Here is a 22706-nt window from a genome sequence, read left to right as displayed (position 1 = left end):
CAATTAATCTCATCCAAAATAAAAAAGTTATGTTACTATATATGTTTTTATAATATATGTATGCATACATTATATTTATGTATATATAAATGCACACACATACAGTGTATTTTTTGAAATATTTACATGTATTTATATTCATATAATTGATATTATATACAAATATGTAAAAATAACATTTTTCTTAAATATACATATGCATCTGTTTGTATTTATATATACATAATAAATATACACAGTACACACACATATATTATGTGAACAAAAACGTTTATTTTGGATTAAATTAATCAGGGTTAATCGTTTGACAGCACTACTAATTTGCAGTATCTAGCAGCAAAACGAGCTGTAAATAATGTGGTAAAACACACTAATTTGTAGTGCTAACAAGCGATTAATTGCAATTAATCTCATCCAAAATAAAAAAGTTATGTTACTATATATGTTTTTATAATATATGAATGTATACATTATATTTATGTATATATAAATACACACACATACAGTGTATGTTTTGAAATATTTACATGTATTTATATTCGTATAATTGATATTACATACAAATATGTAAACATAACATATTTTTCTGAAATATATACATCCATCTGTTTGTATTTATATATACATAATAAATATACACAGTACACACACATATATTATGTAAACAAAAACTTTTATTTTGGATTAAATTAATCAGGGTTAATCGTTTGACAGCACTACTAATTTGCAATATCTAGCAGCAAAACGAGCTGTAAATAATGTGGTAAAACACACTAATTTGTAGTGCTAACAAACGATTAATTGCAATTAATCGCATCCAAAATAAAAGTTTTTGTTTACATATAACGTGTGTATACTCTGTGTATTTATTATGTTTATATAAATTATATAGATTTTGAAAATATTTGCATGTATTTACCTGTTTTTATTTATATTCAAATAATATTCTAATATATATATATGTATTTAATATATAAACATAACATATTTTTCTTAAATCTATACATGCATGTGTGTATTTATATATATGCATAATAAATATACATATATTATGTAAACCAAAAATGCAATCAATCATGATCGTTTGACAGCACTACTAATTTGCAACATCCAGCAGCAAAACGAGTTGTTTTGTACAGCAAAAAATAGCTGGACGCCAATGAGACTGGAAGCCACACCCATAAAGTGTACAAATGGCGACGCCCACTCTTACAAGAAAAAATACAGTGGAGTTGCCAATTTGCACAATTGTGTGATTATCCAAAAATGAGTGCTATTCTAAAACACTGTAGGGAGAACAGCAGAGTAAAAAAAAATCTCTATGCAAATAAATTTTTACATTTTAGTTTTAATTTTAAGTGTATTTTAGTTCACGTTTATGTATGTATGTTTGTATGCATTTTTTATTATTTTTACATTTATTAATGTTTGTTTACGTATTTATTCATTAATTATATAATTCGGACTCCGTTGTAAACATGTACTGTCCCTTTAATTAAAGTCACACACTTTTACGTAAAAATATTTTTATGTATCCCTTGCTTTCTGTATATTATTTTATTATTTAGTTATTTATTGAATTCGACTGCCCAAGTTTTTTTCCCGAAATCACAGTGCTGTAATATTTGGATATGTTAGAGGGGGGGCACAAGGTCTGAAGGTCGCGTCTGGCCACTGTCACGTGACTGACGATGTCACAACAGACCGTCCAATGAAAGCACACGCGTGCGTGATCTTGAAGCGCGAGGAAGAAGTGTCCGTGTCTGCGAGTGAGGACCGTAGCGAGTCACTCATGCGATTGTCAGCCCGAACTAACCGGACACATGGCGGCAGAGACGTTCAGATCGGTAAGGACATTAACCGCTCACTTCTGCTGCTGTATTTCCGCGGATCGGTCGATTAGTAAACCTACGATGCAGGTGCTTTATGAAAGGTCACTGTATTTCTGTTTCACACTTCAGGACTTATTAGAGAGGCATTTAAATGCAGAATATATTCCGTGTCAATATCCAGTTTGGATCCTGAATCAGAGCAGTCAAGGCCAGAGGAAATGTCAGAGCATGCCTTGATTACTCTAAGCTTTAAATCCCAAACTGAACTGATTGTTATATCCAACTCTAAGAATAGAAAGACTAACGTTACCTGGTTTACAGTCTAGCACTTCCTGATAACTAGATTGTAACCAGCAGCACACTTACAAAACATAACCATGGTAGCAATAGTAACTGTACTTACTGTTGTAACACTCTCTTTAAAACAATGCAAAAAGGCTTACAGAATCCTTATTATGATGACATGCTGACAAGTTTTGCTTTAATAAAAATAATAATGGTGACAAATGACTGCAACCAGGGCACCAGGACCCACAGGGTTTGATTGGTTGGATAAAACCAGGGTTTTCACAACATGCACAATGTCGTTCAAAAGTTTAATGTTTTTAAAAAAGTATTTTCTGCTTATCACGGCTGTTTATTTGATTAAAAATACAGAGAATATAGTCAAATTGTGAAATATTATTGCAATTTAAAAATAACAGGTTTCTATGTGAATATAAGTTAAAATATAATTTATTCCTGTGATTTTCAGCATTCTGAAACAAATCATTCTGATATGCGGATTTATTATCAACGTTGAAAACTGTTCTGCTCCTTAATATTATTTTTGAAACCTGTGATACTTTTTTTAGTATTCTTTGATTTAAAATAAAAATCTTTAGTGGCAATTTTCACTACCGTTCAAAGTTTGGGGTCAGTAATTTGGGGGGGTCAGTTCTTTTTTTCTTGTTTAAAAGAAATCAGTACTTTAATCAAGCAAGAATGTGTTAAATTGATTTAAACAAAATTAAGACAGAGACTTATATATTTAGAAAAGATGTTTATTTTGAATAAACAGTGTTTTTATTCATAAAAGAATCCTGAGAAAGAATTACAGGTTCCAAAAAAATATTAACAGCACAGCTGTTTCCAACATTGATAATAAATCAGCATATCAGAATGATTTCTTAAGGATCATGTGACACTGAAGACTGGAGTAATGATGCTGAAAATTCAGCTTTGCTTCACAGGAATAAATTATATTTTTAAGTATATTAAAATAGAAAACCCCTATTTTAAATTGAAATAATATTTCACAATATTACTGTTTTTTTCTGATCAAATAAATTGAGCTTAGATGAGCATAAGAGACTTTAAAAAAAAAAAATAAAAAAAACATTAAAAATCTTACTGATCCTAAATTTTTGAACGGCAGTGTATATAAGCTCTAAAATATTTTTAGAAATTGTCATAAACAATTAATCTCCGCACACCTGACGGCAGTCTGCAGGTGCGTTAGAATCACAGACAAAAAAAGGTCAAAACTAAACAACTAAAACAAATCCCGCACATTACCGAAATATGCAAAGAGTATCAAAACGTTTATTTATGATGTTTTTGATACTTTTTGCATATTTCTGTAGTGTGCGGGATTTCTTTTTGTTGTTTAGAAACTGTAATTAAAATATTTTTCAAGTCCTTACCCTTTATTCTTATGCAGTAAATCATGAACAACTAGGAAATTGTGGTATTTTGTCGTGGACAATACGGGACCTTGGAGTCAAAAAGATTGAGAACCACTGCTGCACCAACAAAAAAAAGTACCATGTTTTTTCTTTTGTATGTGCCATAACAATTCTGCATATTTTTGATATGTGTTACTGTAATACTGTGGTGTACCTCAGAGTGGATTATTACCATGTATGTGGTGCATGATTATGGTCATTTTCCACCCACCCGGTCCTGAAAATAAATGTGTTTTAGTTCATTTACTACCATTCTGATACCATGGCACAGTACTTTTTGTTAGGGTTACTATAGTATTTTGGCTGGAACTGTTGTTATCTGAAAAATTTTTGGAAGGGAACTGATGTTTCAAGTCTCTTTTTAGGACCGAAGCTTTCTGTTTTGGACTTTGGCTCTTTGCACTTGTGTAGTCGTGTGTAGTCGGTGGTTTATCTAGGATGAGGGGCTGCTGATGGGCTGTTGTTTATCATACTCTATAGAGACCTTTAAACTGGAGCACATCCCTGACCTGTCCACAAATCAAGCCGTCTGAGACAAGACATTTTGTTCCCTGCTTCTATAAACATCCTCCACTTCTTCACATTTCCCACACGGCCTTGATGGGAGTGTCTGGTGTTGTAGTCAATGAAAACACACCTCACAGATCAGAGTTATTTTTACAACGTTTGCCTGGTTTATAATGATTTTAGATGCTAAAAGAAACTCTCAACATTAAACACATTGAACTAAAGTGAGGTTATTTTCTTTGTCTTCAGTTAAGGTTGTGTCGGCGTCATATGTCTCTGTTACGACGGCATCCTCGGCTCATAGGTTTCCAAGTACTCGACCAGAAGTTCTTCTCCTCACACAGGTGGGTTTCATGTGTTTTTTCAGGGGTCTGACTTAAAGGGATAGTTCACTCAAAAATGACAATTCTGTCATTAATTGCTCACCCTCATGTCAACCCGTAAGACCTTCATTCATCTTCAGAACACAAACTGAGATATTTTTGATGAAATCCAAGAGATTTCTGACCCTGTATAGACAGACACGTACGAGGCCCAAAAAGGTAGTAAGGACATTGTTAAAATAGTCCATGTGGCATCAGTGGTATGTTATGAAGCTACAAGAGAACTTTTTATGCTCAAAGAAAACAAAAATAACGACAGTCTTCGATGTGCGTTCACGAGAGTACCATGATGCATGTGCACAAAAAGTAGGGCTGGGAATCGATTCCAAAAAAATTGATTCCTCGATTCCGAGGCGTTGGGAATCGAGAGTCGATTCCAAAGGTTGGAATCGATCCCATCAAAGGGAATCGACTCCCCATTCAAAGCGTTTCTATGTGCGCCTTTCAAACGAACGGCTGCGTCATACGAAGGCTGCATATCTCTCGCTGAACGACGATTCATGAAAATAAACTTAATGAAAAGAGTCAGTACTGAGCTCGTCTGAGCTTGAGGATACACCCTTCCATTTAGCATCCATTAATTTGCCTCTTGCTTGCTAATAGTGATTAGAAGTCTGATTCGTTTCCACGAAAATGTTCGTAATGAACTAGTTCAAAAACGATTCAAAAGTTATTTTACGGTGGAACTGGCTTATACTGTTCCCAGTTTTGAGCGCTGCATGACAGAATACATCATGACGTACTGGAGGGTATTGATCCTATTTCCATCTCTAAAAAAAATGCTTATCTTAACTTTTCTATCAGCCAATGATAATTCTGAAAGAAAACATCGAGAGCACAGTGGCCGTGAGCGCATCTGATTGACAGATAAACCTCAAGCTCTTATATCAGTGTTATTAATGTTCTGGTTTTGTTTGTGTACAGTTTGTTAATTTTGTGCACAGCATACTGTTGAAGTTAACATCATTGAGCTGAATAAATGCATGTCCACTGCTGCCCTGTGGGCTGTGACTAATTTCATGGGCAATGCAGCAAAATTACAATTGAAATGCATCTTATTTTTTAAAAAATAAGGCTTCATATTATGATAAGTCTACTTTCTTAGTAGTCATGGCGAAATTAGGTTCCTCCAATCTAAAAAAACAAGAACCGAAAAAAGAATCAAACAACAGTGAGGAATCGATTCCTATCGATTCCAAAATTTTCGGAATCGAACAGCCCTAACAAAAAGTATTCCCTTAGCTTCATAACATTACGGTTGAACCACTGATGTCACATGGGCCTTGAACATGTCAGTTGTGTTGCTGTCTATGCAGGGTCAGAGAGCTCTCGGATTTCATCCAAAATATCTTAATTTGTGTTCTGAAGATGAACGAAGGTCTTACGGGTTTGGAGCGACAAGAGGGTGAGTAATTAATGACAGAATTTTTATTTTTGGGTGAACTATCCTTTTAAAGGCAAAAACATTCTGGAGTATATGACAAAGCAAGTACTACATTATAGTAAATGAGTATAGACCAATTTGGAGTAGACGTCACAGTTCCGTCACTTGCAGTGGTTGCAGAAAAACACTAGTAACAAGTGGAGGTAAACGGGTGAAAAAAATCGATGGACTAAGAGGAAAAAATTGTGCCTTTTGATGTTAAAATCAGAATGCAAATAATTTGTGTAAGGTCGTCAAAGACACCATTTGAAGCTAAACGCAGACTTTAAACGGACGTACTATAGATTAAAACTGCTGTGATTACTCTACTTTTAAAGCATAAATTTGATTTACACAATAGGTCTACATAATATGCTGTTCATAGGGGACGTATTGTATTACAGTTAAAGCATGAAATATTATTTAAACCAGTTACTATTAACAGTTTACATAACATTTATTTATTTTATCTCACAATTCTTCAATGCTTTTTTTTTCTAATCTCCTAATTCTGACTTTAGAACTTGATTTAACTCAAAAATATGTTAATTCTGAGGGGACAAAAGCGAGAAGTGTGGGATATAAATTCCTATTCTGAGCCAAGGAGAAAAGAGAGAATGACGAGTTGTTTTTTCCTTATTAGAATTGTGAGATGCAATTCCGAGATTATTAGAACAAAGTCAGAATTTTGAAATCTGAAATCAAATTGACCTTCTTTTTATTTGTTTATTCCATGGCTCCATAGACTGCCACTTAAACCGCCCGCAAAAAAAATCTAACTATTTTGTACCGTATCCGTGTAATTCTCTAGCTGTAAAAGCTGTCTCTCCAGTGTTTTCTGCAGCCATGATGCGCACGCATCCCAAATGTTTACAAACCTATAATTGGTCTATTGACAGTGATGCTGGGATTGTGTTGTGTTCCTCTAGAGTTGTAAAGAGTCACAGGCTCTTTAGGAAGTTGTTGGTTGGTGTTTCGGTGGGTGTGCCGCTGGTGGTCGGGGTGCGATATGCACTCTCAGAGCCCAGAGAGAGGAGGAAGATGAAGATACTGGCTGAGGGAGTCGGACGCTTCTGCAGGTGAAGATCCTTTAATAATGCTAATTTATTTAATTTTAAAGCACCCCTATTATGGGTTATGAAAGGTTCATATTTTGGTGTTGGGAGTCCCCAACAACAGCTTGACATGCACGCAAGGTCAAAAAACACTTTTGTTGTCTTATAATATGCATTTATTTTTATTTTTTTGCTCAGCGACTCCCAAACAATTCGCTCAACCATTCATTTGTCCAAACCCCTCCTTTGCAGGACGTTAATCTGCAGTGATTGGTCCGATGACCCAGTCTGTTGTGATTGGTCTACTGCGTGCAGCGCATTACAGAAAGAGAACTCCCATCACCATTACATTAAACACCTAAACAGCCATGGTATATGCGTTAGCCCAACACAGAAATTTATTAAAAAAGCACTGCAGTTTGTACAGCAATGTACTGCTCTATTCTTTATCAGAACTCCAAGTAATAACAGTGACAAACATTCACTGTTCAATGACACATTTATAGAAAATTGCGAGCAAACAGATATTGCTGTTAGCCAGAGACCTACAAGCTGTGCAGAGCAACCACAACACATGCAACTAAATATGTATTTTGCATGCTACAGAGTACATGAGAGCAACAATTTTTTAAGGATATTCTTTCAGAATAAAAATGTCCTGATACTTTACTCACTCCCATACAAGATATTAATGTATTTCTTTCTTCAGCCCCAAAAAATTTTAAGGTTTTTGAGGAAAACATTCCAGGATTTTTCTCCATATAGTGGACTTCAGTGGTGCTCAACGGATTGAAGGTTAAAAATGCAGTTTCAAAGCAGCTTCAAAAGGCTCTAAACGATCCCAGCCGAGTAATAAGGGTCTTATCTAGTGAAACGATCGGTCATTTTCTTTTAAAAAAAAAATATTTGTCGACTTTTTAACCACAAATGATTGTCTTGTCTAGCTCTGGGATGTGCATTGCGTATTCTGTCCACTTCAGTTCATGACAGTTAGGGTATGTCGAAAAACTCCCATCTCATTTTCTCTTGTAACTTCAAAAGCGTCCTATATGTCGCTGTTTTACCTTTTTTTTTTTTTTGTTTTTTTTTTTGTAAAGAGTTTTTGACCCTCATTGCACGTTCACTTTGTAAACACTAAGTTGGTACTTCTGCAGCGATGTAGGACGATTTTGAAGTTGGAGGAGAAAATGAGATGGGAGTTTTAAAACATACCCTAACTGTACACCAATGGATTTACCCTCACAGTGCAGAGCACAGTTTTTCCGAGTCTGTGCGCGCAACAGGTGGCAACAGTATGCTAATGTTTCGCGTTGACGTCAACATGAAACAGCCTGGGATTCTTTTTAAAAAACGACTTTAAATAACTCAGAATTGACTCTTTCTTTTGAGAGACAGTCCATAATAGGGGCACTTTAATCATTGCAATTTTACATGCATCATTTTAAGTACTTTTTGTTTTTGTTTTTTGTTTTTTTTCAAAAGAAATTGATACTTGCATTCAGAAAGAAGCATTAAATTGATCAAAAGTGACCATAAAGGCATTTGTAATGTTACAAAAGATTTATATTTCTAATAAATACTATTATTTATATACAGTTTCTTGAAAATATAAAGCATTTTCAACATTGATAATAATTATAAATATTTCTTAAGCAGCAAATAATCATATCAGAATGATTTCTGAAGGATCATGTGACACTGAAGACTGGAGTAATGATGCTGAAAATTCAGCTTTGATCACAGGAATATATATATTTTTTTAATTTAAAATTACATTATTAAATTACAAAAAATTTGTTTTATTTTATAGCAATATTTCACACAATTTTACTGTTTTTCACTGTATTAAATAAATGCAGCCTTGGTGAGCAAACATTTAAAACATTTAAAAATCTTATGTACTCCTTTTGAATGCTTGCGTGTGACATTATATCAACAATCAGACTCTCTGATCTCTGTATGTTAACTTTTGCATTCGCTACTGTTAGCATCAACATTAAATCGGTGAAATAAGTTGTAAATGTATATCTGTGTTACATCAGATCACTCTACGTCGGGCTTATGATATCAGCAGATTACTGGTGGACGTCCAATGTTGCTCTGCGAGGCATGGATGAGGTAGGTCCCTATAATGTAAAAACTGTATATTAATTTGGTGCATTTGAGAAAAGTGTTTTTTTGTTGTTGTTATTGTTTTATTGAATTAAAGGGGTCATCGGATGCCCATTTTCCACAAGTTGATATGATTCTTTAGGGTCTTAATGAAAAGTCTCTAATATACTTTGGTTAAAAATTCTCAATGGTTGTGTAAAACTACACCCTTTTTACCTTGTCAAAATGAGCTTTGCAAAAATCATCCCATTCTGGTCAAGGTTGCTTTAAATGTTAATGAGCTCTCCTCGCCCCGCCCCTCTCTTCTCTCTGTGGAGTGACGAGCCTGTTTACTTTAGCCGCGTTTAGCCGCTAAACTTGCTAACTAGCACATTATTAGGAAAGGCGATCGCAAAGATTCATAAAAAAAACCCTTATACTCACTTCTGCTGTAAGTGAAGCTGGATCATGAATGATTTGTGTGAACATAGACACATTTATGTAGATCGGGAGGTGCATTCCCTTCACAAACAAACGTAATCCACTGCATCTTCAGCAGCTCAGATGTCGGGAGTAAATGACGACCACTATGTTCATTATTACATCCAGCAACACAACACCTCAATCGCTCAGTTCTTGTCTAAGCTCTGCTCCGGCATCAAAACATGGAGGTCGGACTGTTACAGCTGATCTGAGGTAAGACGCTCATGTCAATCACCTATCGTGGGAGCGGCCTCTGTTGGTGTGACGCCACAACGACAGGCATCTGAGAACGGCTTGATCTAAAAATGGGATATTATTTTTACAGATTAATTAAAAACCACTGCATGGATTTTTATCATTATAGGGTAGATGTGTACATACACTGCCAACACACATTAATGTTCAAACAACATGTAAAAGTGAATTTAGCATCCGATGACCCCTTTAACGTAAAGGGATAGTTCTCCTGAACATGAAAATTCGGTCATCATTTACTCACTCTCATATTGTTCCAACCTATATGCCTTTCTTCTGTTGAACACAAAAGAAGATATTTTGAAAAACATTGGTACCCAAACAGTTTTGGTCATCATTGAGTTCTATTATATGAACAATAGAAACATTCAGGCATTTCTCAAAATATCTTCTTTTATGTTCCACAGAATAAAGTCATACAGGTTTTGGAACGACGTGAGGGTGAGTAAATGATGACGGAACATTCATTTTTGGGTGAACTATAAGTTTTCTTGGATTTCCTTATCCAATATATCCAGTGCAAAATATTGTTGTAAAAAGCAAAGTGAGCGGTAAACATGCCAAGCATCTCTTTCTGTCCTTGTCGCCAGAGCAGTCCAGAGTACGAGCAGCTCATGTCAGCGTGTCACCAGAGAGCAGCCGATAGCATGGTGGACGGGGCCATACAGAACGGAGGCCTGTATATCAAGCTGGGACAGGGCCTGTGTGCATTCAACCATCTACTACCTCCAGAGTACATCCGCACCCTGCACGTGCTGGAGGATAAAGCACTCAACAGAAGATACAAAGAGGTGAGCAGCTAAAGCATATCAAGCACATTAGGATTCAGATGAGCTCTGGCTTCCTGTTATTAGTTTTAAGGTGTTATTTAAAATTATATATAAAATAGTATTTGATTTTTGGGTATGAAAAAAGAAGTCAAAATATGGTTTTGAATTCTTGACAAAATCAGGTTAGTAAATGTTTTTGTCACAATAATCTCAATGTGCTAAATTATAAATACATATCAACACCAGCACTAAAATGTTTGGGTTTTGAGGTTCTTTTATGTTTTTGAAATAAGTCTCTTATGCTCAGCAGAGCTGCATTTATTTGATTTAAAAACACAGTAAAAACAGTAGGGTACAACAGGGCTAAGGGCACCTTTGATATTATTTTCCTCTAAACCACTAGATGGTGTAGAACTTTGTAAGACATTCGCTTTTCAAGATGCACGTGCAAATTTGTCTGCTCCTTGACGCGATCGCTGGCAGCAGCGCAAAGTTGATTCTGTGCTTACTTGATCTAATATTTGATGTTTTTTAAAATGTATATTTAAGTAGCAAATGAAAATCACTATAATGGATGCATGTATTTTGAGACAAATGTCTTCTTCATGATTTTCATGATTTTGTTTAAGATAATTAAAGCAACAGTTTTTAAATAACAAAAGAATATGTAAAAGTATGGTATTTGGGGTAAAAAGTACCCCTGCTGTTGGGGCTAAAAGACACAATAATTGACATGATAATTGATAGAAGGTTCATAAAACCCTGGACTACTTTTTCCTGAGATTTGAGCAGAGGTGTTTGTGTTGCACATCATAGATGACAAGCATGCGTTAATTTTAATTGCTGGAGGAAACTGGTTAATTTTGAGCTTTTTTACACTATTTTCATCTTCCGAGTTTAAAATCGACGTTGTGTTGACGTCACAGTTTGTGACGTGGCAGTGGACTATAGTACTTCGATGACCTATTTAGACGTTGTAAGGATTTTTATTATAATTTTTCTCCGCTAAAACTGATCGTGCAGACCAAACCGTAAGGCCTAGAGAGCTGCAACTTGGCCAGAAGGTAGAGCAGCCCGATAAACGAATCTGACAAAGTCTCGCCCCAATCGGCCTATAGGTGGCGCTACAGTGATCGAAAACGCAAAAATGCTCATAACTCCTAAATTTTTGGAATCGTTGGGTCAAGACGGTCAGATTCGCTCTACGGGGGCTGGTTTTTCTGCCATTTTGAAGTAAATTCAAAACCTATTTTTGCGAACTAGTCCTAGGTTTTTCGCCCGAACAGAATCAAACCAGTGCAGAAATGTCCCCTGGACAGTGAATGCCAATAATTATCAAAAAAAGTTGAACTTTCGACTCAAGGTCACAATGGGGTGCCAAAATGTTTGTAAGGTGAGGGGCCATTTTTACTAAAATGGCTATAATTCTTGAACGGAATGAGATATCTTCACCAAACTCGGTACACATGTGTAATAGCTCAATCTTTGGTCAAATAAAAAAATGCACAGCTATAAGCCTGACTATAACTACACAATCGTTGGTCCAATCAACTTGAAAATTGGTATGCAGTGTCTCTGTCCAATGTGCCATAAGGGTCTATAAGGACATTGGCATATCTCAAAAAACATGGCCACAATCGACCAATGAAATTTGAGCACCTATTAGACAAGGTTAACAGAGGCCGATCGTAACGAAACTCACTGGGCATGTTCGAATCATGGCCCTAAAGGTCTGTAAGAATTTTGAAAGAAATCGGCCACTAGTTGGCGCTAACGAATTCTATGGCTCTGTAATCACGTGGTGTTTCACACATCCAAACAATATGCATATCTTTTGATAGATCTCCTCATGATGAACAACTTTGCCTCAAGAACCATTGCTGTCAGTCAAATCATTCATTAAATATTTGCAATTATGTTAAAAACCTACTTTTGCAAACTAGTCCCAGGTTTTTCGCCCGATCTCGATCAAACCACTGCAGTAATATTCACTGGACTCTCTAGATCAATAATTATCAAAAATGTTGAATTTTGTCCTTTGGTTAGCTATTACAAGGTAATTTAGAAAAGAGGCATGGCCACATATACCCAAAAGCATATTAAACCTAAACAAAAACTCAAAACTTTATGAAAATTGGTGAAAACATGTGCCAGATGACTGTTAACAAGCATGCAAAGTTTCATGAGGATCGGACCATAGGTGGCGCTATAACAGTTAAAAAGGCTTCAAAAACACAGCATTTCTATGGTAAATGGCCTCAAATTGCTAAAAAAATGCTCATATATTTACACAAACACTAAATCTTCATATCATATGATAGATCTCCTCATTCTGAATAACTTTGGACCATTAATGTCAATCCAACTGTTCTTTAAATATTTAATATTCTTTTAAAAACCTACTTTTGTGAACTAGTTCTAGGTGTTTAACTCAAAATCAATAAAACCAGTGCAGTGCAATTCTCTGAACTCTCTAGATAAACAATTTTCAAAAAAATGTTGAACATTAGCATTTGGACAGTGATAACAGGGCCACTTAATAAGGGAACAAAACTAAAAGAAAATATTAGACATATATTTTGGTTTGGACTACACTCTAAAGCTATAGCACCTCAAAGGCCTTATATGCTCGAAGTCTGGTAATTGCTGCTTGCAGCTATATTTTGCATCTGTTTTTTCATTGTATTTATACAAGATTATTTTGGAAGGATGTGGAATTCTATATTAACTGTATGATAGAAATTTGTATATCTGATGTGCTGTTTTATACAGAAAATGAAAATTTTAATTGTAAGGAACAACACATTATACAATTGTTTATTTTGCTAGGAAAATACCGTATACATAAGAAAAAGTGGGCTCAATGTAGACCAAATTTTTCCCATTTTATTAATGACTTTACATTGTATGTAAATCTTTTGGAACAATCCAAAACAAAAAAGCACTGAAAACATGTAATGCTCTGAAAGCGTTGAATTTTATGTAATTTTCCTTTTTTTCTTTTCCTTTGTTCCTTTTCTCTGGCAGCTATTGTAATTTGACTTGAATGCGTAATACTTTGTTCTCATGGCATTGGAATAATAAAGCAAATAAAATAAATGTGTGTGTGTGTGTGTGTGTGTGTAAATATATATATACACACACATGTACTTCGATGACATGTCGGTGTCTCGTAAATATTCATGAGGCTGCGTGTTCTTATCCTATGAGAAGACGCTTCGCCTAATTATTCACGACAGCGTGTGTTGATTTGCTGTGACAGACACTTCAGACTGTGAGATTGTGTATATTAAAGGAGAAGTCCACTTCCCGAACAACAATTCACAAATAATTTACTCACCCCCTTGTCATCCAAGATGTTCATGTCTTTCTGTCTTCAGTCATAAAGAAATTATGGTTTTTGAGGAAAACATTTCAGGATTTTTCTCCATATAATGGACTGATTTGATGCCCCGATTTTGAACTTCCAAAATGTAGTTTAAATGCAGCTTCAAAGGGCTCTAAACGATCCCAGCTGAGGAAGAAGGGTCTTATCTACGGAAACGATCTGTCATTTTTTTCGGAAAATAAAAATTTGTATACTTTTTAAGCACAAAAACTTGTGTACCATAGGCTCTGGGATGCGCTACAGACCCAGTGTTTACAATGCGAACGCGCAAAGACTGATGGTGTGTTCACACCAGACGTGAATGAAGCATTAAGCGCGAGTAATTTACATGTTAAGTCATTATTTCTGATTATTATCAGTGTTAAAAAAAGTTGTGCTGCTTCTTATTTTTGTGGAAGTCATTATGCTTTTTTTCATGTTTCTTTGAATAAAAGTTTCAAAAGAATAACATTTATTAGAAATAGAAATCTTTTGTAACATCATGAGTGACATTTGACACTTTTTGATGTATTTAATGTGTACTTGTTGAATAAAACGATTGATTTCTTTCACATAAAACTCTTATATATAATATATAAGAGATCAGGGACTCAAAAGTCTATGAGAAACAAACCTGCAAACCTTTTTGTAACTCGTCTGGGCTCGTCTGGTGTTGTTCTAGGTAGACGCTTTATTCCAGGAGGACTTTAACACTACCCCAGATAAACTCTTCAGGACGTTTGACCATGAGCCTGTGGCTGCTGCGAGTTTGGCCCAAGTACACAAGGCCGAGTTGCATGATGGGACACCTGTGGCTGTAAAGGTGTGTTTAGGGCTGCACATCATGACTGTTGAGAAATGCACAGTTTGTGTGCATTTTACTTGATTCATGCCATTTGCTTTAACTTGATTTGATGTTCCAGCGTAGTATACTGTATTTACATGGTAAATTGTATTAAATTCATTTTTTGCAAAAGTTTGCATAAACATGCAATATAGATGAACAGCATGAAGTGATAATCTAATGATTACTAATGTATTTGTGTTGATGTGTGTTGTGTTCAGGTGCAGTATATTGATCTCAGGGATCGATTTGATGGTGATATCAGGACTCTAGAGATTTTGCTGGACGTAGTGAAGTTTATGCACCCCAGCTTTGGTTTCCGCTGGGTCTTACAGGTCAGTACTTGAAGTATAATGCATTTAAAACAGCTTGAAATCTGCCACTGATTTCATCTAATATCTCTATGAAGACTTTCCATCTGCCATTGCTGACAAATCTATCTGAAACACAAAGTCACACCACAAATTACATGCATAGCCTTTAACAAATAAGTAATGTAATAACCAAGACCACTTGGAGTGAAAAAGATCTAAAGTTTTTTTTAAATGTTTTTTAAAGAAGTTTCTTATGCTCATCAAAGCTGCATTTATTTGATCAAAAACAGAAAAGATTAGAAAATATTTATATTTTATATTATGTTCTTTTTAAACTTTTTATTAATCAGAGAATCTGAAAAAAGTTTCCAGAAAAATATTAAGCAGCACAAATGTTTCCAACATTAATTAAAAAAAAAAGAATGATTTCTGAAGGATCATGTGACACTGAAGACTGGAGTAATGATGCTGAAAATTCAGCTTTGATCACAGAAATAAGTTATATTTAAAAGTAAATTTAAAATAGAAAACTGTTATTTTAAATTGTAATAATATTTCACAATTTTACAGTTTTTTGTCTGTATTTTTGATTTAATAAATGCAGCCTTGATGAGCATTCGAATCTTCTTATATATAAAATGTGCATACATAAGTATGATTTTATTCAAGTATATGTGTATATATATATTTCTATAATGCAAAGCTAGTTTTTCAGTATCCATAACTCTAGTCTTCAGTTTCCACTAAACTGTTTTCAACACTGATACTAATCAGAAATGTTTCTTATGCAGCAAATCAGCATATTATAATGATTTCTGAAGAATCATGTGACACTGAAGACTGGAGTAAAGATGCTGAAAATTCAGCTTTGATCACAGAAATAAATTACAATTTAAAGTATATTTACATAGAAAACTGTTATTTTCAATTGTAATAATATTTCACAATATTACTGCTTTTTTCAGTATTTTTGATCAAATGAATGCAGCCTTGATGAGCATTTTCTAGTATTTCTTATTTATAAAATGTGCATACATAAGTATGATTTTATTCAAGTATATGTGTGTATATATTTCTGTAATGCAAAGCTGAATTTTTTTAGCATCCATTATTCTAGTCTTCAGTTTCCACAAAAATGTGAATCTGCGCAACTCTTTGCAACTTTGATACTAATCAGAAATATTTATTGAGCAGCAAATCAGCATATTAGAATGATTTCTGAAGGATCATGTGACAATGAAGACTGGAGTAATGATGCTGAATATTCAGCTTTGCATCATAGAAATAAGTTACATTTTAACATATATTCAAATAGAAATTATGTATTTGAAATTATAATAATATTTCACAATATTACTGTTTTTACTGTATTAAATTAACACAGCCTTGTTGAACGTGAGACTTTCACAAACGTTAAAAATGTTAATTATTCCAAACTTTCAGCCATCATAGTCTTTCTCAATTTTGGTTGTTGTTATAAAAGACAATATTATATATTTTTTTCCTTTGTTTCTCCATGATGTTGATAGGACTTGAAAGGAACGCTGGCCCAGGAGCTGGATTTTGAGAATGAAGGCAGGAATTCTGAACGGTGTGCTGAAGAGCTAAAGCATTTTAAGTTTGTAGTTGTACCCAAAGTATTCTGGGACCTGACCAGCAAGGTAAGAGTAAATCTTCATATAACTCATATAACCCTTTTTTTTTAATCTTTGACACACAAGTGAATAAAAACCATGACTTTGTGTGCATGTAGAGGGTCCTTACAGCAGAATTCTGTGACGGATGTAAAATCAACAATGTGCAGGAGATTCAGCGTCAGGGACTGAGTCTGAAAGACGTGAGTTTAATAACATCTGTTATGACTGACCGGCACAAATCACACCATTAAATGTCCGTAATGATGTGTTTCAGACAGCTGATAAACTCATCCGCATATTTGCAGAGCAGATCTTTTACACCGGTTTTATTCACGCTGACCCGCATCCTGGAAATGGTGAGATTATCATTTCTCATATTTGTTCCATTATGATCCAGATGTTTGTTCATGAGTGTCACCCGTGTGAAATGCTCCTGATTTCAGTGCTGGTGAGAAGAGGTCCAGATAATAAAGCTGAGCTGGTTCTGCTGGATCATGGGCTGTATGAACACCTCAGTAAAAGGTGAGAACGGAACAAACAAACATTGGCAGCACCAAATCAACGTGAACAAACGGTGACAGCAGACTCTCTGTGTTTGTCAGTGACAGAACGGCTCTGTGTCAGCTGTGGAGATCCATAATCCTGCGCGACGAAGCCGGCATGAAGACGTATGCAAATCAGCTCGGGGTCAAAGGTAACACAGCTTTTCTCTCACGTTTCCCACACAAACCAGCCATAAGGGTCAGTTTTTTGAAATTGAGATATATACATAATCTTAAAGCTGAATAAATAAGCTTTCCATTGATGTGTGGTTTGTTAGATATGAAAATCTGGAATCTGAGGGTGCAAAAAATCAAAATATTGAGAAAATCACCTTCAAAGTTGTCCAAATTAAGTTTTTAGCAATGCATATTACTAAACAAAAATGAAGTTTTGATATATTTACAGTTGGAAATTTACAAAACATCTTCATGGAACATGATCTTTACTTAATGTCCTAATGATTTTTAGCATAAAATAACATTAATAATGTAATTTTAGTTATTGCTACAAATATACCCCAGCAACTTAAGACTGGTTTTGTGGTTCAGGGTCACAAATGCATGCATGTTTACATATGCTGTTTATGTAGTTCATATAAATTTATTAATACACTTTAATTCACCAAGTATGTGTAAGTGTATTTTTTAATTATTTTAAATATGATGTATGCTGTATTTGTAGTTTATATACATTTTTATTTGGTAAAAATGCATTAAAATGATCAAAAGTGACAGTAAATACATTTATAATATTACAAAATATCAAATAATTCTAAAAAAAAAGTGTAACATTTGTTTTTATACTTTTAAAAGTACAATATTTTTTCACAAAACTATTAAGCAGCACAGCTGTTTTTCAACATTAATAAAAATAAGACATGGTTTTATCTTATTAGAAAATAATTTCTGAAATTATAAGATATGATTTTTAAAGGATCATGTGACATTGCCGACTGGAGTAATGATGCTGAAAACTCAGCTTTGATCACAGGAATAAATTACATTTTAACATGATTTACAATAGAAAAAGGTTATTTTAAATGTAAATAATATTTCACAATTTTCTATATTTTTAATTAAATAAAATAAGCCTTGCGCCTTAAATGTGACACTGAAGACTGGAGTAATGATGCTGAAAATTCAGCTTTGATCACAGAAATAAATTGCTTTTTAACATGTATTAAAATAAAAAAAATTGTAATAATTTTTAACTATATTTTTGATCAAATAAAAGATCAAAGTGACTTCTGTCAAAATAATAGTTCATAGAAGAAAGAGACAGAGAAAATGAAAATTCAATTGTTTTGATATTATCATCTCATCGGTGTGTCCCAGAATACTTCCTGTTCAGCGAGATGCTGCTGCAGCGGCCGATCAACATGTGGGATCTGGGTTTGGGTAACATCCTGACGCGAGAGGAGACGTCATACATGCGTGACATGGCCGTGAACCGCTTCGATAAGATCATGCAGGTGCTGAAGTCGATGCCGCGGCCCATGCTGCTGGTCTTCAGGAACATCAACACCGTCCGCTGCATCAACATCACTCTGGGAGCTCCGGTCGACCGCTACTTCATCATGGCCAAGAGGTAGGAGACAGTAAACGACTAGTGCCTGATTCCACTTCACCACATTCGTACAGGCTTCATTCTTTTGACTATTCTGTTCATTCTCAAAAACTGTTGAATAATGTCTGCCCCGCGTAAATGTTTCTATTTATCGTTAGAGTTTTGATGCTGCTCACCCTTCATCATCTGAGTGTTTGTGTGTGTGTTTCAGTGCTGTGAGGGGATGGGGCAGAACTCAGGCCAGCGACACCAGGATGCTGTCCAGACTGTCCGTCTTCCGTTGGGTCTGGTCCTTCTGGGAGTCCATCAAATTTGAATTCGCTTTAAGGTGATGATGCAAATCACATTCATTTTTTTCCCTCCAAATTCCATTTTATCTCTTCCTAAATATTGTTTTTCCATTATAATTTTTCAGATTTTTTTTTTAAATCAAAAAGTCTTATGCAATTTAACAACTTATCAAAAGTTTAACAAAAATTCAGTTTTTAGGGCCCTATAAAAATCTGTTTTCCATTTAACAGGGTTTGTACAAGGTGCTTAAAGTGTTTGAAGTACTTGAATTTGACTTTTTGAAATTTAAGGCCTGGAAAACCCTTGAAAATAGCAATATTCCTGAAGAGGTACTTGAAAAGTGCTATAATTATTGAAAGGCAATGTATCTGTGAAGTAAGTATTTAATTTTTTGAGTAAGCACATATCTTTTCACGCAGTTAAAAAAACATCTAAACCAGTAGTAGTACTGACAATGTAGTGTAAACATGGCTGAAGATGTGTAGAGAGGATAAGATGAAGCGAATCAATTGAGTGAGTCATTTACGCTGGAATCGCTCTGATTGATTTAAACTTGTGACTTTGATCAATCAGTTCAAGCGATTCACTAGCAAAAAACTGATCAAATCAAAAGAGTCATTTTCAAATTTCAACATTGTTTGTAATGATTTTAAAAAGCACATAGTGAAAACTGAGCTTTTTCAAATTCCGAATCAGTTAAACCATTGCTTCGCAAAATGATTCACAAGTTCGAAGCACTTCAGTTGGATCGCATATTGTAAATCATTTGATTCAGATCGGAACTTCAAATCGCGTATCGCTAATCATTTGCCTTAATCGGGACGTGGATGCGGGTTCACAAATCATTTGACTCAGATTGAAACTTCGCTTATCGCAAATCAATTGATTCAGATCGGAACTTCAGAGCAGGGTCATGAATCATTTTGTGAATTAATGATCATTATTCAGATCGCAAATCATTTGATTTAGATCAGAACTTCGGAGCAGGTTTGTGAATCTTTTACTTCAGATGTAAACTTCAGAGCACGGATCGTGAATCATTTGATTCAGATCAGGACTTCAGAGCGGGGTTATGAATCATTTCACGAATAAATGATTTGCGATCTGAGTCCTCATCTGAAATGATGGTTCACGAGTCATTATTCAGATCACAACTTCAGAGAGCAGAATGGGAATCATTTGATTTAGATCGGAACTTCGGAGCAGGTTTGTGAATCTTTTACTTCAGATGTAAACTTCAGAGCATGGATTGCAAATCAGTTGATTCAGATCCAGATTTCAGTGCGGGTTCGCAAATCATTTGATTTGGATCGGAACTTTGCATATTGCAAATCAGTTGATTCAGATCAGGACTTCAGATTGGGGTCATGAATCATTTTGCAAATAAATGATTTGCGATCCGAGTCCTCATCTGAAATGATGATTCACGAGTCATTATTCAGATCACAACTTCAGAGAGCAGATCGTGAATCATTTGATTTAGTTCGGAACTTGGGAGCAGGTTCGTGAATCTTTTACTTCAGATCAGAACTTCAGAGCATGGATCGTGAATCATTTGATTCAGATATGGATTTCAGTGCGGGTTCGCGAATCATTTGACTCGGATCGGAACTTTGCATATTGCAAATCAGTTGATTCAGATCAGGACTTCAGATTGGGGTCATGAATCATTTTGCAAATAAATGATTTGCGATCTGAGTCCTCATCTGAAATGATGATTCACGAGTCATTATTCAGATCACAACTTCAGAGAGCAGATTGTGAATCATTTGATTCAGATCGAAACTTCGGAGCAGGTTTGTGAGTCTTTTACTTCAGATCTAAACTTCAGGGTGCGGATCGTGAATCAATTGATTCAGATCAGGACTTCAGAGCGGGGTCATGAATCATTTCGCGAATAAATGATTAGCGATCCGAGTCCTCATCTGAAATGATGGTTCACGAGTCATTATTCAGATCACGACTTGAGTGCAGATCGTGAATCATTTGATTTAGTTTGGAACTTCGGTGCAGGTTCGTGAATCTTTTACTTCAGATCAGAACTTCAGAGCACGGATCACAAATCATTTAATCAGATCGGAACTTTGGAAACATTTACACCTTAGAGGACACAAGTTGTATTAGTATTAGTATTTTTATTTATCTATTCATCTTTTTTTAAGAGAAGACATTGTTTGATAAGTGATGTCTCTGTTTAAAGTCCTTGAAAATCAGAAATTTCAAGTCATTTAATTTTACAGTATCTGCACAAACCCTGGTTTAATGTTTCCCAAATTCAGTGTTTTTATAATGGTTAAATGAAATTTAAGTTATCAAAAATTCTTATGCAGTTTAAGCATTTATCAAATTTAACAAATGTAATTTGTTTTCCATTTAATTTTTCTGTGTAAATCCCATCCTTATGACTGCATTCTGGATTTAATTCATATTGCAGAATAGGGCGCTGTGACACTCAACAGCAGACTAAACTAACATTAAACAACAATCAGGCATGCTATTTTAATTTGTGCATAATATGCATAAGATGGTGTTTTTAATCTCCTTGATTGTGTTCCTCCAGGTCAGAGATGGCGCTCATGAGCGTCACTCGCTCTCTCCTCAAGCTGCTGTCTTACTGCAATCTCATCACTCTGGACCAGGACATGTATCAGTACCTGAAATGAAGGCCCTCATACCTCATCGTCGTCTGTCCTCTGAGCCTGTGGTTTCCTCTTGTGGCTTTGCACTCAGTGCTGATCGTTCTTTTAACGACTCGCTCGTTTGAGCCTGAGCTTCCAGGAACCTCTCACACAACCTCTCTCTCCCTGTCCCTGTTACTTTTCTCTGAAATAAGCGTTGGTGAGCTGCATTTCACAGGAAGCTGAGCACTTTTTAATTTAGCTTTTATCAGTGATGATACTCCAGCATTTAAAAGACTTGTTTCATTCAAGAAGCTGAGCTACATTCAGTTACAGTTTGTTCTGTAGGCCTCAGTTTGAAACACTATGATTCACGATGACCATGGTGGCAATAATCTTAAAAAAAAAAAATCAGTTAGAACAATAATAATTATGCTAAAGACATTTTACCTCATGGGGTTTAGCAATTTCAGTGAATAATAGCAATGACAGAAACCTCTTTACTAAATATATTTAAAAATTGTGCCATTTTATTTTGTATTTAAGTGGATTTTGGCGATACACAGTTGAAAATTAAAGGTTTTACCTGTCAAACATTTATATACTTAATATGGTCAGAATTGGATGTATAATCTACAATGCCATGTATTTTGAATATATATCATTTATATATCAGTTTTATTTGTTCTGAGTCCAAACTGATGTGCTCATGACTTTAAGAAATGCTTAAAGTCAGCAAAAAATAAATTCACCTGATATATTTTGTAAATGCATCTTACTGAGAACAATTCCTCTCTGTATTATTTCTTTTTTTCCCTTTTGACCTCATGTTTAATCTGTCCAAGCTTGATCTTCTGGTGCAATATCGGACTTTCTTCTGTTGACATATGCAGGGTTCCTCCTTTTTAGGATTTCTATAATTGACGTTGAGCTCATATTCATATTATATTTATTACTCCATCCCAAAATTTTGCCATTGATCACTTACCCCCATGTCGTT

The 22706-nt window shown here is 34.9% G+C and overlaps 1 protein-coding gene across 2 annotated transcripts; it reads left to right on the top strand.

Moving 5' to 3' along the window:
* The first annotated feature begins 1692 nt into the window (after positions 1-1692).
* On the top strand, positions 1693-22675 carry adck5 (aarF domain containing kinase 5). 2 transcript variants are annotated; one of them, XM_051136295.1, is made up of 15 exons: positions 1693-1847; positions 4316-4410; positions 6802-6951; positions 8970-9045; positions 10347-10547; positions 14576-14716; positions 14959-15072; positions 16581-16712; positions 16805-16888; positions 16963-17044; positions 17132-17210; positions 17291-17382; positions 18566-18818; positions 19009-19125; positions 21649-22675. In XM_051136295.1, exons 1-15 carry the CDS (start codon positions 1824-1826, stop codon positions 21749-21751), a joined length of 1743 nt encoding a protein of 580 aa, XP_050992252.1. In that variant the 5' UTR covers positions 1693-1823; the 3' UTR covers positions 21752-22675. The 2 variants fall into 2 exon arrangements, with proteins under 2 accessions (XP_050992252.1, XP_050992253.1); XM_051136296.1 differs by lacking the exons at positions 1693-1847; positions 4316-4410 and having other exon boundaries at positions 6805-6951; positions 10352-10547.
* Positions 22676-22706: the final 31 nt, after the last annotated feature.

This window comes from Labeo rohita, chromosome 19 (assembly GCF_022985175.1).
Source record: "Labeo rohita strain BAU-BD-2019 chromosome 19, IGBB_LRoh.1.0, whole genome shotgun sequence".
NCBI classification, from domain to species: domain Eukaryota; kingdom Metazoa; phylum Chordata; class Actinopteri; order Cypriniformes; family Cyprinidae; genus Labeo; species Labeo rohita.
Note: the sequence above shows the minus strand (reverse complement) of the source record. Positions and strands in the feature narration are given on the sequence as shown.

Bases quoted from the DNA above. Each gene is read 5' to 3' on its own strand.
- adck5 (XM_051136295.1), top strand. From the start codon at position 1,824: ATGGCGGCAGAGACGTTCAGATCG. The intron at 1,848-4,315 runs GTAAGGACATTA...CTTTGTCTTCAG, and splicing joins CGGCAGAGACGTTCAGATCG to TTAAGGTTGTGTCGGCGTCA. The intron at 4,411-6,801 runs GTGGGTTTCATG...GTGTTCCTCTAG, and splicing joins AAGTTCTTCTCCTCACACAG to AGTTGTAAAGAGTCACAGGC.